Here is a 14,423-nt window from a genome sequence, read left to right on the forward strand (position 1 = left end):
CTGTACTACTTGCCTGATATGGACGCATCATATCTACTGTACAATTAGATTAGATAGGACAGCAGTGCATGGCACAGCTCGGGCTCCGCTGACACAGCCGCTCTGACTCACCGGCCCCCGGGGCCGCGTCGGCATGCTGCACATGGACCAGCTGTGCACAGCCTCCCCTAAACTCCCCTGTATATAAGCCTGCCTCTGCTGCCCTAGAGACCTCAGTTTCGACCTCTTGTCCCTAGGTCAGTAAGCTCATGTACTTACTTAACTTTCCAATGCTAACTTACTTGTCCCTAGCCTTAGGTTTGAGTGCTGCTCACCATCACTTCGGTGAGATTTAGTCGGACACCCCCAGCCTTCAGATCTTCCCCTGTCGCTTGACCTCAAGTCGCGACACACCATGGGTGAGCACTGCTAGGCTCTGCAGTCATAGTCCTGCTGTACTGTATTGCTGTCACGACTTGGTACGGCGCCTAGCCGTTTTTTAATTTTTTCCTTTTCGCGGGCTCGAACCCGCGACCTCTGTAATACCTGCCTGATATGGACACGTCACTATCTACTGTACGATTAGATTAGATGGGGCGGCAGCGCACGGCACAGCTCGGGCTCCGCTGACACAGCCGCTCTGACTCACCGGCCCCCGGGGCCGCGTCAGCATGCTGCGCACGGACCAGCTGCGCACGGACCAACGCGCACAGCCTGCCCTTATCTCCCCATGTATATAAGCCGGCCTCTGCTGCCCTAGGGACCTCAGTTTCGACCTCTTGTCCCTAGGTCAGTAAGCCCTCAGTTGTATCCTTTCTTACCTCACTAACTAATACATTTTACTTGTCCCTAGCCTTAGGTTTGAGCTTAGCTCACCATCGCTTCGGTGAGATCTAGTCGAACGCCCCCCGCTTTCAGGTATTCCCCTGTCGCTTGACCTCAAGTTGCGACATTAGGTCAAAACTCCATAGCGGCCGGCGTTCATCGGAACCCAAACACTCACACTCACTTCCTATAGGTCAGGTGGTGCGCACCCCTACAATACTTCACGGTACATACGATACATAGATAGCATTACCATACATCGCCACCCCTCGAGGAACGAACTCTTCAACACCTGCACTTCAGTGGGCGGTGTTTGTCCTCACGGACGCGTGGACTAGGTTCTTGCTGCATAATAGTCAAAAGCAGTACTGGGCCCCACGTGAACTGCGAACCTCAGGGTCTTCTCGGGCGCCGTAGCGTAAGCTAGTGTAGTACGGTCATTTTAGTACGCGCACCTCCCCGTCCTCCCCCCATCCAACGTGGCTGCCTGCCAAGGCCAGATCCACGCATTCGACTCCCAGGATCTCATCGACGTCTACATCCCAGACGGCCCTGAGACTGTCCTTTATCGTTGCGAGCAGCAGCCGTGCCCCAACCGGACACCCCGATCGATCGAGGAGGATTACCCTCGCTACAAAGCGATCCGACAAGCGCAACACCCGCTCGGACCCCGAAGCACCCTCGCATCTCGATCTGCCTCGCGGCACTCTCGCCCTGTCTCCCCTACCTCCCGCCTTCCCCAAACTGTCGCCGAGTCCAGTCAAGCTCGAGGAGATCTCCCTCCAGACCCTGCGCCAGAGCCTGAGCCTGAGGAGGGTGCAGGTGAAGAAGGAATCTCGGAGTCCGAGTCCGAGGATTCTACTGGGTCCGCCTCGCTGACAGCGCTCACCCCCGCGTCAGCAGTCCCTGACGTACGTGACCCCCCCGCCGAACTTTCTCCGGCGCCTTCACCGCCGACTCCGCCGAGAGGCCGCTCGAGCACTCGCTCCTCTCAAAGTTCGACCAGCGGAGGGCCACCACAGCCGCCTCCGCCCCCGCAGCGTCCTCCGTCCCCCCCGACACCGATAATGTCCTCTCCTGCAGCCGCCCCCGATAAGGAGACTCTGAAACTCCTCCTCCCGCTCCGCTACGATGGCAAGACCGTCATCGAATGCAACCGGTTCCTCTCACAGTTGCGCATCTACTGGCTGGTCAACACGTCGTTGACCACCATCGAGCTTAAGGTGCAGGTCGCACTCAGCCTGCTCGATGGAGATGCCCGCGCCTGGGCCACTCCCTACTTTGCCCAGCTCGCATCGGTGCAGGTGGGTGTGCAAGGGGCCACAACCCCGTTCGCAAACGAAGCAGCCTTTGCCGCCGCCTTTAGGGCCCGGTCCGCGCTTCGTGCCGCACGCGTCGGGCCGCAAGTATCATCATGTAATAAATATAACGTATTGTCGACTGCAATGGTGTACGAGCTGGACCAGGGGTCCCAGCATTTTCACATTCCAGTTCGACTCCAAGGGAAAAAACAGCACAAGGACATAATCGCTATGGTGGACAGCGGAGCCACCACGAAGTTTATCAACAAGCGATTTATTGTAGAAAATAAGGTACAGACGCGGAAGTTGAAGGAACCAATTCCGCTGTACAATATTGACGGTACCCTGAACAAGGACGGAAGCATCTCGGAAGTAGCAGTACTACAGATGCACATAGGAGAACACGTCGAGAAGACGGTGTTTACGGTCACGGACATCGGTCCAGAGGATGTGATCGTCGGGTTGGATTGGCTACGCGAGCACAACTCCGAAATAGATTGGGAGAAGGGCTCCCTCAAATTGTCGCGATGCCCTGAAACGTGCAGTGCCAGGAGGACTGGCCGAATGGAGCAAGCGGCGACTGCGCGTGATACGGGGGTCAGGCCCACGGCGCGCAGGCGTTCGCCGAAGTCCAAACGGTTGGTTATAGGCACCTGCCGGAGTAAGGTACTCCCGGACTTTGAACCCGAGGAAGATCCAGTGGAGGTAGAGTGGGATGAGGCCGACTTGATCGAAGCCTGGGAGCAAGGCATCACGCTTCCCGGCGCTCCTCAGCTGTTCGTCGCAGCAGGACATACGTACTCCCAGCTGTTTGCTGAGGAGGAGATCAAAAAGAAGGTCGTTAAGACTGCCGAAGAGTCGGTACCTAAACAGTACCATGAGTTCCTGAATGTCTTCTCCAAGGAAGCATCAGAACGGTTACCCGAAAGAAAGCCGTATGATCACGCAATCGAACTCGTACCCGGCTATTCGACATTCCATTCGAAGGTGTACCCCCTGTCGAACAACGAGTAGGAGGAGCTTGACAAGTTCCTCAAGGAGCAACTAGCGAAGGGCTACATACGGGAGTCGAAGTCGCCCATCTCGTCCCCTTTCTTCTTCATCAAAAAGAAAGAAGGGACACTTCGACCTGTGCAGGACTACCGTCGGTTAAACGCGATCACCGTCAAAAATCGCTATCCGCTGCCGCTGATCGCCGAGATGGTAGATAACCTGCGTGGCGCCACACTCTTCACCAAGTTCGATGTTAGATGGGGCTATAACAATGTCCGGATCAAAGCTGGTGACGAATGGAAAGCCGCCTTCGTAACTAACCGGGGGCTGTACGAACCCCTGGTAATGTTCTTCGGCCTCACCAATTCCCCTGCGACCTTCCAGGCCATGATGAATGAGATCTTCCATGATCTTATCATCAGTGGAAAGATCCTTGTGTACCTGGACGATATACTCATCTTCTCCACCAACAAGGAGGAGCATGAGAAGGTCACACGTGAGGTTCTGCGACGCCTTCAGGATAATGATCTATTCCTGAAGCCTGAGAAATGCGAATGGGACGTCCCTAAGGTCGACTACGTCGGTTATGTGTTCGGTGGCGATGAGGTAGCGATGGATCCCACGAAGCTAAAAGGAATTAATGAGTGGCCGGTACCCCGGAACAAGAAAGATGTCCAGAAGTTCCGGGGGTTCTCCAACTTCTACCGCCGCTTCATTAAGGACTTCGCTAAGATCTCGCGACCACTCGACCGGCTCACAGGGAACGACCCATGGCATTGGGGCGAAGAGGAGCAGCACGCCTTTGACGAGCTCAAGCGGCTCTTCGCGACGACTCCCGTCCTAGCGCTGTACGATCCCAATCGAGAGACGCATATTGAGGTTGATGTCTCAGGCTACGCCACTGGCGGCGTGCTGATGCAGAAGCAGGACGACGGCAAATGGCACCCCATCGCCTACTGATCTCACGCTATGGACCCTGCCCAGCGTAATTACGAGATCTACGATAAGGAGATGCTCGCGATCATTGAGGCACTAGATGATTGGCGCCACTATCTCGAGGGGTTACCCAATCAGTTCGAGATCGTAACCGATCATAAGAACCTCGAATACTGGCGCACGTCCCAGCATCTCACGCGTTGTCAAGCGCGATGGTCGCTGTTCCTGGCCCGCTTCGACTTCCGCATCACACACAAGGCCGGAACGTCGAACGGAAAGGCTGATGCCCTATCGCGCCGATTAGACAATCAGATTGGCGATGAGGATGATGACACCAATCAGGTAGTTCTCAAACCAGAGCGCTTCCGCATCGCCTCCGCCAGGCGCGGTCATGCCTCGGTGACGGCCGATCAGTCGCTTCTGAAGCGCATCAGGGAATGTTCGGAGAAGGATTGAGAGGTGGCCGAGGCCCTAGAAAAGGTACAGGACCTCGGGCCACCCCGGCTGCAAAGGGGTTTCGAGGAGTGGAATGCCGAACAAGGGCTTTTGCTGTTTCGCGGATGCGTATACGTCCCAAAGAATGCGGAGCTCCGGCGGGATATAGTCAAGATCCACCACGACTCGCCGATCGCCGGACATGGCGGTCGTGCCAAAACCCTTGAGCTTGTGTCGCGGAACTACTGGTGGCCTGGGATGTCCAAGTTTGTCAATGAATACGTAAGCACCTGTGACGTGTGCAACCGTACCAAGACATTCCCAGCCAAACCCCAGGGTCCGCTGAAGCCAAATGAGATCCCCGAACGCCCGTGGCAGATCATCACGACCGATATGATCGTCGGCTTGCCAAAGTCTGATGGATTCGACTCGATCCTGGTTACCGCCGACCGCTTTACCAAGCAGGTCCACTTCTCCGCCTGTCATGAGACCCTGACGGCAGAAGGTGCGGCAGACCTGTACATCCGCGATGTGTTCAAGCATCATGGGGCCCCGGCCAAGGTCATATCAGACCGAGGTCCCCAGTTCGCTTCAAAGTATCTCCATGCGGTGTACAAAGGACTAGGGATCGAGCCGGCACTGTCTACAGTGTTTCACCCTCAGACAGATGGCCAGACTGAGCGCTGGAATCAGGAGATCGAGCAGTACCTGCGTGCCTTCACAAGCCACAGGCAGGATGATTGGGCGAAGCAGTTGCCGCTCGTGGAGTTCGCACTGAACAACCGAGTTCACTCCGCGACCGGGCACTCCCCTTTCTTCCTGCACCAGGGGTACCATCCTGAGATCCAAGTGCGGATCAATCCGATGTCTGCGATGCCTGCGGCCGCCGATCGACTTAAGATCCTGAAGGAGATTCGCGATGACACGCGCTCTGCGCTCGAGCTGTCAGCCGAGCGTATGAAAGTGTACTACGATAAGCACGTGCAGGAGGCACCGGTCTTTGCGCCGGGGGACAAGGTCTGGCTTGATGCCCGGAACCTTAAGCTGAAACAGCCAAGCAAGAAGCTCAGTCCCAAGCGCCTTGGACCATATGTCGTGCGGCAAAAGCTCGGAGACTTGGATTATGAATTAATCCTGCCGAAGTCAGTGCCGGTGCACCCGGTATTCCATGTCTCCTTGCTGAGCAAGTACACGCGTAGCGATATCCCGGGCCGGGAGCCGGAGGAGCCGCCTGCAATCGAGGTTGAGGGCGACGAGGAGTACGAGGTTGAACGGATCAAGGATTCGCGGATCTTCCGGCGTCAGCTACAATACCTCGTCAAGTGGAAAGGTTATGACGACTCGCATACGTCATGGGAACCGGCGCGCAACGTTGCCAATGCGCCGGCCCTCATAGCCAACTTCCACCGGAAGAACCCAAACGCCCCTCGTCGACTCAACGCTGCTACCTTTGGTGGTCTCAACTTTCAGCCAATGCCTTTGCCGCTGACTGAAGCACGATGCCGCTCCGGATGGGAGATGGGCAAGGGCGCCTCGCATGAGGTCATGTGCCGTTGAGGGGGGGGTAATGTCACGAGTTGGTACGGCGCCTAGCCGTTTTTTAATTTTTCCTTTTCGCGGGCTCGAACCCACGACCTCTGTAATACCTGCCTGATATGGACGCGTCACTATCTACTGTACGATTAGATTAGATGGGGCGGCAGCGCACGGCACAGCTCGGGCTCCGCTGACACAGCCGCTCTGACTCACTGGCCCCCGGGGCCGCGTCAGCATGCTGCGCACGGACCAGCTGCGCACGGACCAACGCGCACAGCCTGCCCTTATCTCCCCATGTATATAAGCCGGCCTCTGCTGCCCTAGGGACCTCAGTTTCGACCTCTTGTCCCTAGGTCAGTAAGCCCTCAGTTGTATCCTTTCTTACCTCACTAACTAATACATTTTACTTGTCCCTAGCCTTAGGTTTGAGCTTAGCTCACCATCGCTTCGGTGAGATCTAGTCGAACGCCCCCCGCTTTCAGGTATTCCCCTGTCGCTTGACCTCAAGTCGCGACAATTGCGAAAACTTCACCAATTTCACTGAGTGGTGCAACCTGGCCCCTGGTACCCCATCATTCCTGCCCTGTCTCAAGCCACCGGTCGCCCAGCATGAAGCACAGGATCAGATGGGGGTGCCAATAGCCAGCTTTCTATTTTTTTTGTTTGCCTCATTGTTGGACCACCACCGTGGCGTCTGCCGACCGCCCCCAGCGCTGTTGGCGAGGAGCACTTAGTTGTCTCAAAACTCGTAGGACAAGGACACCGTGCAACCTGTATTTCGCTGTTCAGGTTCGACTGTGCATGTGGAGTCCATTATTAAGAGCCGCTGCCAGCTTGGTTACACTCTACATGTACCTACACTGTATGGAGTTTAAACCCGAGTAGCCTGAATAAAAAATATGTACTGTATCACAGTAAACATAGATGCATACGAATTGATTTATATTTCCGGTTCGGTTCAACATGTTTGACAATTATATTATATTACCAAGCAGCGAGCTAGATTAGGGTGCGTAATGTAATGACGGCAATCGGGATCCATCTTTGTCTATGTGTGCCTACATGTCTACATGACTCCCAGGCTACAGACTCCTCCTGTAGGACCGCCGCACTACACAGGACTCCTGTAGATGGGGGGCTGGCAATATGCCTATGGGACCTACATGGGCTATGCAAGACCCGTGTAGGCATCATCGAATTTGCAGATGTTGACAGTTTTTTGCCCCTGTTTGTGGCCGAAAAAAGCTAACTAGGACAAGGATATGGGCTTTTTCGGGCTCTGAAAAATGCTACCAGAGGGCCTTACCTTTAGGGAAGTTGCACGGGGCCTGACTTTTTGCTGCTTTTGAGCACCCAAATGTGGCTGAAGGTCGCTGAAAGGTTGCTGAAAGTGTCACAAATGACTAAGCGTGACGTAGCCGTGATTTGATCACGTTCTCGGCTCACGAAGTGCTGACCAGCCAGGTTGGCGAATCATGCAAGTGTGACGTGGCCGTAAGCCAGAATCTGCGAGCGCTTGCGACAAGCAGTTGCTTGAATGTCGCTGTTCGAGGAAGGGAGCTCAGATTCTGCTCGCTGCTTTTGGCCGCTTAAACATCGCTTGTTTTCCAGCGAGATTTAAGCGGCAATGTTGAACGGTCCTAATGTTTATTACAGAAGGTTTGTGCCAGTTCTCACGCCGGCGCGGAATGTACCCATTTCCGGGGGAGTGTAATGATAGTATGTCATCTTTTGCTCAATATCAATGGTGCAGGCCAATTTGCCATTGCAATCAGTGGCGAGGTGTGGCACAGCGGTGCTATGAATAAGTTCGATGGAGACTCATCCCAACGTCGGACCTCCGTCCCGTCTCCTCTTCCCCTTTGCGGCTCAGTTCAACGTCATCGAGTAATCCCACAGCCAGATGCTCGGAAACTCCATCTCGGATCGAGCCCAGCTAGCATGCCGAGGAACGAGTATAAAGTCACGATGACCCTGCCCGTGGGCAAACATACATATCCCCTTCCTTGCCCGTATGCTCGACAAGATCCGCGATAAGCTTCATTCCAACACGAGCACGGAGAGCGACTCGAACATGGCAGGCGTCGGCACCTCTCTCAAGGGCAAGCTTATACTCATCACCGGCTGCACGTAAGGACGCCCGCAGACTCATTTCGCGCTCACTGTTGACCTCTCCCAGCGGTGGAATCGGCCAGGCAACCGCCAAGGCCTTTGCGCGCGTCGGCTGCTCCATCGCGGTGCACTACAACGCGCCCTCCTCCGTGGCTAAGGCCGAGACCCTCATAAACTACCTGCACGCGCTCGCCCCAGCAGGTGTACAGCCCCGCTTCGCCGCTTTCCAGGCGGACCTGTCGCGCTACGAGGATGCGCGCCGTCTACATGCAGAGGTCGTGCAGACACTCGGAAATCCTGACATACTCTACGCCAACCACGGCATTGCGGGCCCCAAGATTGGCCCCACGGGGGACATCAAGGACATTAGCGTCGAGGTCTTTGAAGAAGTCTGGCGCACGAACACAGGCACGAGTTACGCGGTAAGTCTGTTAGCGAGCGTAGATCTGACATGTATGAATTGCTCGCCTGTGCTCCAGCTGGCCCAGTTGTGTGTGCCATACATGGAGTCCCAGCAGTGGGGGCGCATCATCTTCGCGTCTAGTGTCGCAGCAGGCAACGGCGGTGTGATCGGCCCGCACTACGCATCTTCCAAGTCCGCGCTGCATGGTCTCGTTCACTGGCTCTCATTGCGCTACGCAAAGGATGGTATAGTGAGTGTTCCTTGACGGATAGATAATATTTCAACAACTCAATGTACCGCAGACCACCAACGCAATTGCACCGGCACTCATCGAAGGTAGACGTCACCCAGCGACACCGCCTCCACCCAACCCGGCACTCACCTCATCTTCGAATTCGACAGATACCGCGATGATGGCTAACCCCTCGCCCGATGCTAAGGTGCATATTCCTAGTCCTCGTGGAAGGATTCGTAAACTAATAGAAATTTCACAGAGCAAGATCCCTGTAGGCCGCTTGGGTCGCCCAGAGGAAATGGCGGACATTGTACTGCTGTTGGCGTCGAACGGCTACATGACGAACAAGGTGCGCCACCCACCACAAGGAAGATAATATTGCTAAGGATTTTCGGTAGGTGATCGTTGCCGACGGCGGTTGGACTGTTGGCGGATTCTGAGGCAAGCAAAGCTAGTGGAGACAAAGGCTGCCGTTGAAGAAAAAAGAAGCATGCACATGTGTCATTAGTGATACATCACGAACATGATTGTAGCCTTGGAACTGAATGCTGTATGAACACTGTACAATGAGTGAATGAATGATGAGAAACTTGACCCAGGAGCTGACAGGGAGAGCATAAAAGAGCACATGCGAAGTCATAAAATACGGCATAGCCAATGAGGACATCATGAGGCATGAAAACGATGACTGGGCCAGCCAGTAGGTTCATCGTACAGGAGACGAATTTGAAGGGGACGAGTTGCTCTTGCGGCCTAACCCGTTCGCTTCCGTGAGCTCGCCAAGTTTCTGGTTGCGCTTGTTCTCGAGCTCGAGCTGCCGCTGGAGGCTCCTGCGTGATTGTTATACACATGAGCAATCTCAAGAGGCGATGTTTCGCACGTACTTCAACTGCGCCTCCAGCTCGAAGACACGCTCCTTCGCACCCTGACGCTCGCGCTTCACCGCCTCCTCCGCCTTGCGCAGGCGCGACTCATACTCTCGAACGCGAGCCTCCCACTTATTGTCCGCGACGGTCGTCTTCTGGTTCATTGTAGCGACCTTCTCCTCTGACGCGAGCAGCTGGTTCTGTAGGTTCGTCAAGCGACGTTCCGCATTGGTCGCGCGAGCGGTGAGCGCGCGGACCTCCATCGAGTCCGCGCTGCCCGGCTTGCGGATTGAGACTAGCTGCGCCTGCAACTCAGTAGTTGTTGCCTTTACACGACAAACCATGTAAGGATGGATTCCTCCACAGACAACAATAGATGCATACCTTCAGGGCCTCGACTTCGCCCTCTCTCGCGCTCAGCTTCTTGCGCCAAATGGCCTTCTGCTCAGCAGCGCCCTTCAGGCTTGTCTCAAAGCGGTCGATCTGGCGCCACCTTGTGTCAAGCTGTTTCCTCATGTCGTTCAGCCTGTCGGCATAGCGCGCCTCAGCGGACTTCACGCGCTTCTCAAACATCCCCTGGATCTCGCTGAGTGATTTGAGTCGCGTGATGAGGTTGTCATGGAACACGCTGAAGTTGGTGAAAGGCTTGGTCTCCGCCTGACCATTCTTCTTCTACGAGGCATTCGTCACTAACCCACGCTGCGAAACTATTACGAACACGTACCGGGGTATTTTCTACGCCAAGGATCCTGTCCATGTATTGGTATATTGTGAGCAGTAGGGTATTCCGCTCTGTCAGCTGGTCGCGATACTGCGACTCTGCTGAGAGCAATGAACGCTGGTCCTTCGCGAGTCGCTGCTCCAGCTCCGCCACCTTCGCCCGGAAGCTCGTGACATCCGCCTCTGCCGCCTTCAGCTGCGTCTGCGCGTCGTCCAACTTCTCGGTGACGTTCAACCGCGCCTGCGTCTGTGCCGCGAGCTGCGCTGCTAGGTCGCGGTTCGAGGCATGCAAACTGTCGATCGCACCATCGCGCTCGCGATTCTTGCCCTCGCGATCATCCAGCTCCTTGCGAGCACGCGCGAGCTCGTCCTCCAGCCGCTCTAAGTCACGCTTCATGCGATCAACTTCTAGCTGTAGCGAGAAGCGGGCTGTCGTATGTGACTCGCCGCGCTTCTTCGACTCAGCTTCGAGGGCTTCGAGGGCGCTCTGCACCGCATTGAGGTCCGATTCGCGCTGGGTAAGCCGCGACTGTGTGCGTGCGAGGTCATTCAGGGCAGATTGCAGCGCGGACTCCTTTGCTTCAAGTGATCGATGCTCGCGCCTGAGTGCAGCATCGTGTTCTTGCTCGGCCTTGTCAAGCTCGGTCTGGAAGCGTTCGCTGCTAGCACGTTCTCGCTGAATCTCCTCAACGAGCGTTTCAACGTGCTGTGCGAGCTCCTCAGAGCGTGAGCGATAGGTAGAGACCTCCTGACTGCGCGTGTCGTAGAGGTCTGTCATTTCTTGCAGCTGTGACTTGAGCGCGGACACTTTCTGCAAGGTGCACAAATTTTAGCGACATGCGACGGCTCCGAACATCAACACCCACCTCCTTAAGTGCAGCTGTCAATGCTTCGAGGCGTTCTCGCTCGGCAGCTTCATCCTCCCGAAGTCGTTCGCTTGCCTCGCGCAGGCGTTCGTTGTCCTCTTCAAGAGCGTACACCTGCTCGCCCAGCTTCTCTATCTCCCGGTTGGCGGCCTCGATCTCGGCGTCCTTCTCTTCAGACTCGCGCTCGAGATGCGCCAACGCCGTCTCGAACTTGTCGTGCAGATCATTCGTGTCCGTTTCCAGTTCGGTGATATGCATTCGAAGTTCCTTGGCCTCGACGTCTCGTTGTTCGAGGACCTTTGTTGACATAGCATTAGAGCAAGCGCAGCATAAGGTGGGATCATACGCACGTCCTTCAGCTCTTCCACTTGTCCTCGTGTCTCATCCACCTCGCCCCTCCACTCGTTGTCAAGTTCTTCCACGATGCGCGTATGCTCCGCGACGAGCTCCTCGATCTCGCGGTTCTTCATCTCAACATCGTCCTCTCTTTGTTGTAACTCAATCTGCGCAGCGGCGAGCTTGTCCCTCACTGCGTTCAGGTCATCTTCCACTGCCTCGCGCTCCTCCCTCTCCTCCAGCACCATTGCCCGACTCTGGCTCCGCTCAATAGACTCCGCGTGCCGCCTCCGCTGGAGGTCCTCAATCTCGAGCTTCAACGTCTCCACCGCGTCCACGAGCTCCTCCTTCTCGTCGTTCCCCCGCGTCGCCAACTCTTCCAGCTCGTCCATCTTCACCCGCAAGTCCTCGTTCTCGTCCTCGAGCTCCTCCACTCGCCGCCGCCACCGCTCTCCCCCGCCCCCGCCTGACGACATGTCGGCGCGCTGTTCCGCCAGCTCGCGCAATCTCTCCAGCTCCTCCGCGTTCTCCTCCAGCAACCCGCGCACGTTCTCCAGCTCCTCCTCGAGCTCGGCGTTACGCGCCTCGATATCCCGCATCAGACCGTCGTCCGGCCCAACTGCCCGCCTCCGCCGCAGCTCCCTAATCTCGCGGTCTCGTTCCTCGAGCTTCTCCTCGAGCTCCCGCGAGCGTGCTTGCGAGGTAGCCGCGGTGCGCTGCAGGCGCTCCAGCTCGCGCTGCGATTCGAGCACCAGCTTCTTCATTTTCTTTATCTCCAGTCGATTCTGCTGTACTTCGATCTTGAGGCCAATGTTATGCTTGAGCGCCGCATCAATCTGGTCGGGCGCAAGCTGTGCGAGACGCTCCTCGAGGAAATGCACCTTGAGCTTGATGTTGAAGTTCTCCTTCTTCAGGTTGTCGATATGCTACAGGAGGTGATGACGACGCCGTAAGCCCTTGCAACATAGGGCGGCGAGCAGCCCCTATAGCGGTCCAACATTCAGCCAATAGCCTCCTGCAGCTGGATGCCCTCGGGCACGCTGCCAGAGCTCTGCCATAACATTACTGACAAGCTGCTGCACCGCTACAAGAGCTGCCACTCCCTGAGAAGATCGAGATACGGACACACCTTTTCCTGATCCCGCAAGGTCAAGTTAACGCCTCCCTTGGTTCCCGTGCTCCGCGTGCGTTTAGAACGGGAAGGTGTAGCAGACGGATCGTTGAACTTCTCGCCGCCAGGTGTGTCCAGTACATCTCCGTCGCCGTCCTCGCCTTCCTCCTCGTGGCCAGAGAGCCCAAAGCGCTTGGCTACCGGTGTTGCCTCTTCCGCCCGGCGGCGTGCAAATGTCAGCCCATTTGGTGGTGACGGCGTTGAGAGCGGTGCAGACGAAAGGGCCGTCGTTCCAGACGATGTCGAGGGTATTCTGTGACTCCGTGCGGGGGTAGAGAATCCAGAAACCAGGGAATTGAGCGAGAGATCAGGCTGTGTTCCGGCGGATTGGGCGGATGTGTCCGCTCGTAGATTCAGCGCCGCAGACATGCTGCAAGACGCTCCCGACACTGTGGTCGACGACGAGATTAAAGGTACACGCGGCGAGCGTCGTAGATGTTATGAGTGATGCCTGGGTCTTGAAGCTTGAAGCTTGAAGACCTGAACGGGAATTGGTTCAACGCGTCAACCACGTGACACGTGTTTTCAGTATTCTCATAATATGCGGTATGTTCCACAGTCCCCTGGTTTACATCGGGTTGTACACCCAGGATCGTACATGTATGTCACGATATATCACAGGCCCGTTATACTCCCTAGAAAATTGAAAGCAGTGTAAGCAAGTGTCCATTTCACGATGAATAGAAGCTTTTGCAAATAGTATCAAATGTGGTATGTGCCATTCTATATATAATAAATACCGACCTCAGACGCTCTTGAGCTTGAGCACTAGTTTCGAGCGCACAATGCGGCGCGCCTCTCGAACTCGCTCGCCGACGTATACAGCGAAGGGCTGAAGGTCAAGTATACACTATGGCCGCTACTGACTTGCCTATTGTTCCATTCGTGCTCGCCTCGTTCCTCGGTGTGCACGGCCTGCGCAAACGCTCCCTGTCGCCCTCCGGCGCGCTCGCCGCCTTCCTGGTCGGCCTCCTCATGATGGCCGTCCCCCTGCACACCTTCGGCGTCGCCCTCATCGTCTTCTACCTCGCCGGCTCGCGCGCGACCAAGGTCGGCAAGCAGCGCAAGGCCGCGCTCGAGGACGGCCACCAGGAGGCAGGCTACCGCACCGCGGCCCAGGTCCTCTGCAACTCGGCGTCCGCCTTCGCCGCGAGCGTGCTCTGGGCCGCACTCTACGCACCGACCTCGCTCCCCGCACGCGTCCTCCGCGCGACACCGCTGAGTCTGGCGCTCCCCGCGCAGGCACCGTACGACTTCGCCCAGTGGTGCCCCCTGGCGCCGCCCCCGTCCGCGCCCTGGAGCCGCGCGCTCCTGTATGTGACCCTCGGGTGCGTGTCACCGTGCACGCGCCATCCGCGCAGCTGCTGACCACCGCCCGCGCCGCGCAGCCACTTTGCGTGCTGCCTCGGCGACACGCTCGCCTCCGAGCTCGGCATCCTCTCCCGTACGCCGCCCATCCTCATCACCACGCTCAAGCCCGTCCCCCCGGGCACGAACGGCGGCATGTCGCTCGTCGGAACGCTCGCGTCGCTCGGTGGTGGGCTTGCCATGGGCGCGACGATCGCGGGGGCGCTCCTCGCGGAGAGCAGCGCGTGCCGCGCGCAAGCCCCGCGCGTCGTGATTCCGCTCCTCGTATGGGGCACGGCCGCGGGTGGCCTAGGATCGCTGGTGCGTATCTTGTTCCTGTTCACAACTAGGGTGCTGAGACT

At 56.8% G+C, this 14,423-nt stretch overlaps 3 protein-coding genes across 3 annotated transcripts; 2 read left to right on the plus strand and 1 right to left on the minus strand.

The window, feature by feature from the left end:
* Positions 1-650: 650 nt before the first annotated feature.
* On the plus strand, positions 651-1,715 carry POSPLADRAFT_1097949 (hypothetical protein; the record flags this gene model as incomplete). The annotated part of the gene is made up of 3 exons (XM_024483157.1): positions 651-711; positions 1,048-1,133; positions 1,251-1,715. Coding segments are annotated over 3 exons (612 nt in total), but the record flags the coding sequence as incomplete, so codon positions are not given.
* Positions 1,716-8,167: 6,452 nt separating this feature from the next.
* On the plus strand, positions 8,168-9,131 carry POSPLADRAFT_1160635 (hypothetical protein; the record flags this gene model as incomplete). The annotated part of the gene is made up of 4 exons (XM_024487573.1): positions 8,168-8,539; positions 8,597-8,770; positions 8,823-8,856; positions 8,923-9,131. Coding segments are annotated over 4 exons (789 nt in total), but the record flags the coding sequence as incomplete, so codon positions are not given.
* Positions 9,132-9,230: 99 nt separating this feature from the next.
* On the minus strand, positions 9,231-14,264 carry POSPLADRAFT_1068186 (hypothetical protein; the record flags this gene model as incomplete). The annotated part of the gene is made up of 8 exons (XM_024482278.1): positions 9,231-9,585; positions 9,640-9,947; positions 10,006-10,293; positions 10,346-11,059; positions 11,208-11,504; positions 11,558-12,469; positions 12,673-12,819; positions 13,899-14,264. 8 exons carry the CDS (start codon positions 14,262-14,264, stop codon positions 9,462-9,464), a joined length of 3,156 nt encoding a protein of 1,051 aa, XP_024333094.1. The 3' UTR covers positions 9,231-9,461.
* Between the last annotated feature and the right edge of the window lie 159 nt (positions 14,265-14,423).

This window comes from Postia placenta, assembly GCF_002117355.1.
Source record: "Postia placenta MAD-698-R-SB12 unplaced genomic scaffold POSPLAscaffold_24, whole genome shotgun sequence".
In the NCBI taxonomy this organism is placed as follows: domain Eukaryota; kingdom Fungi; phylum Basidiomycota; class Agaricomycetes; order Polyporales; family Adustoporiaceae; genus Rhodonia; species Rhodonia placenta.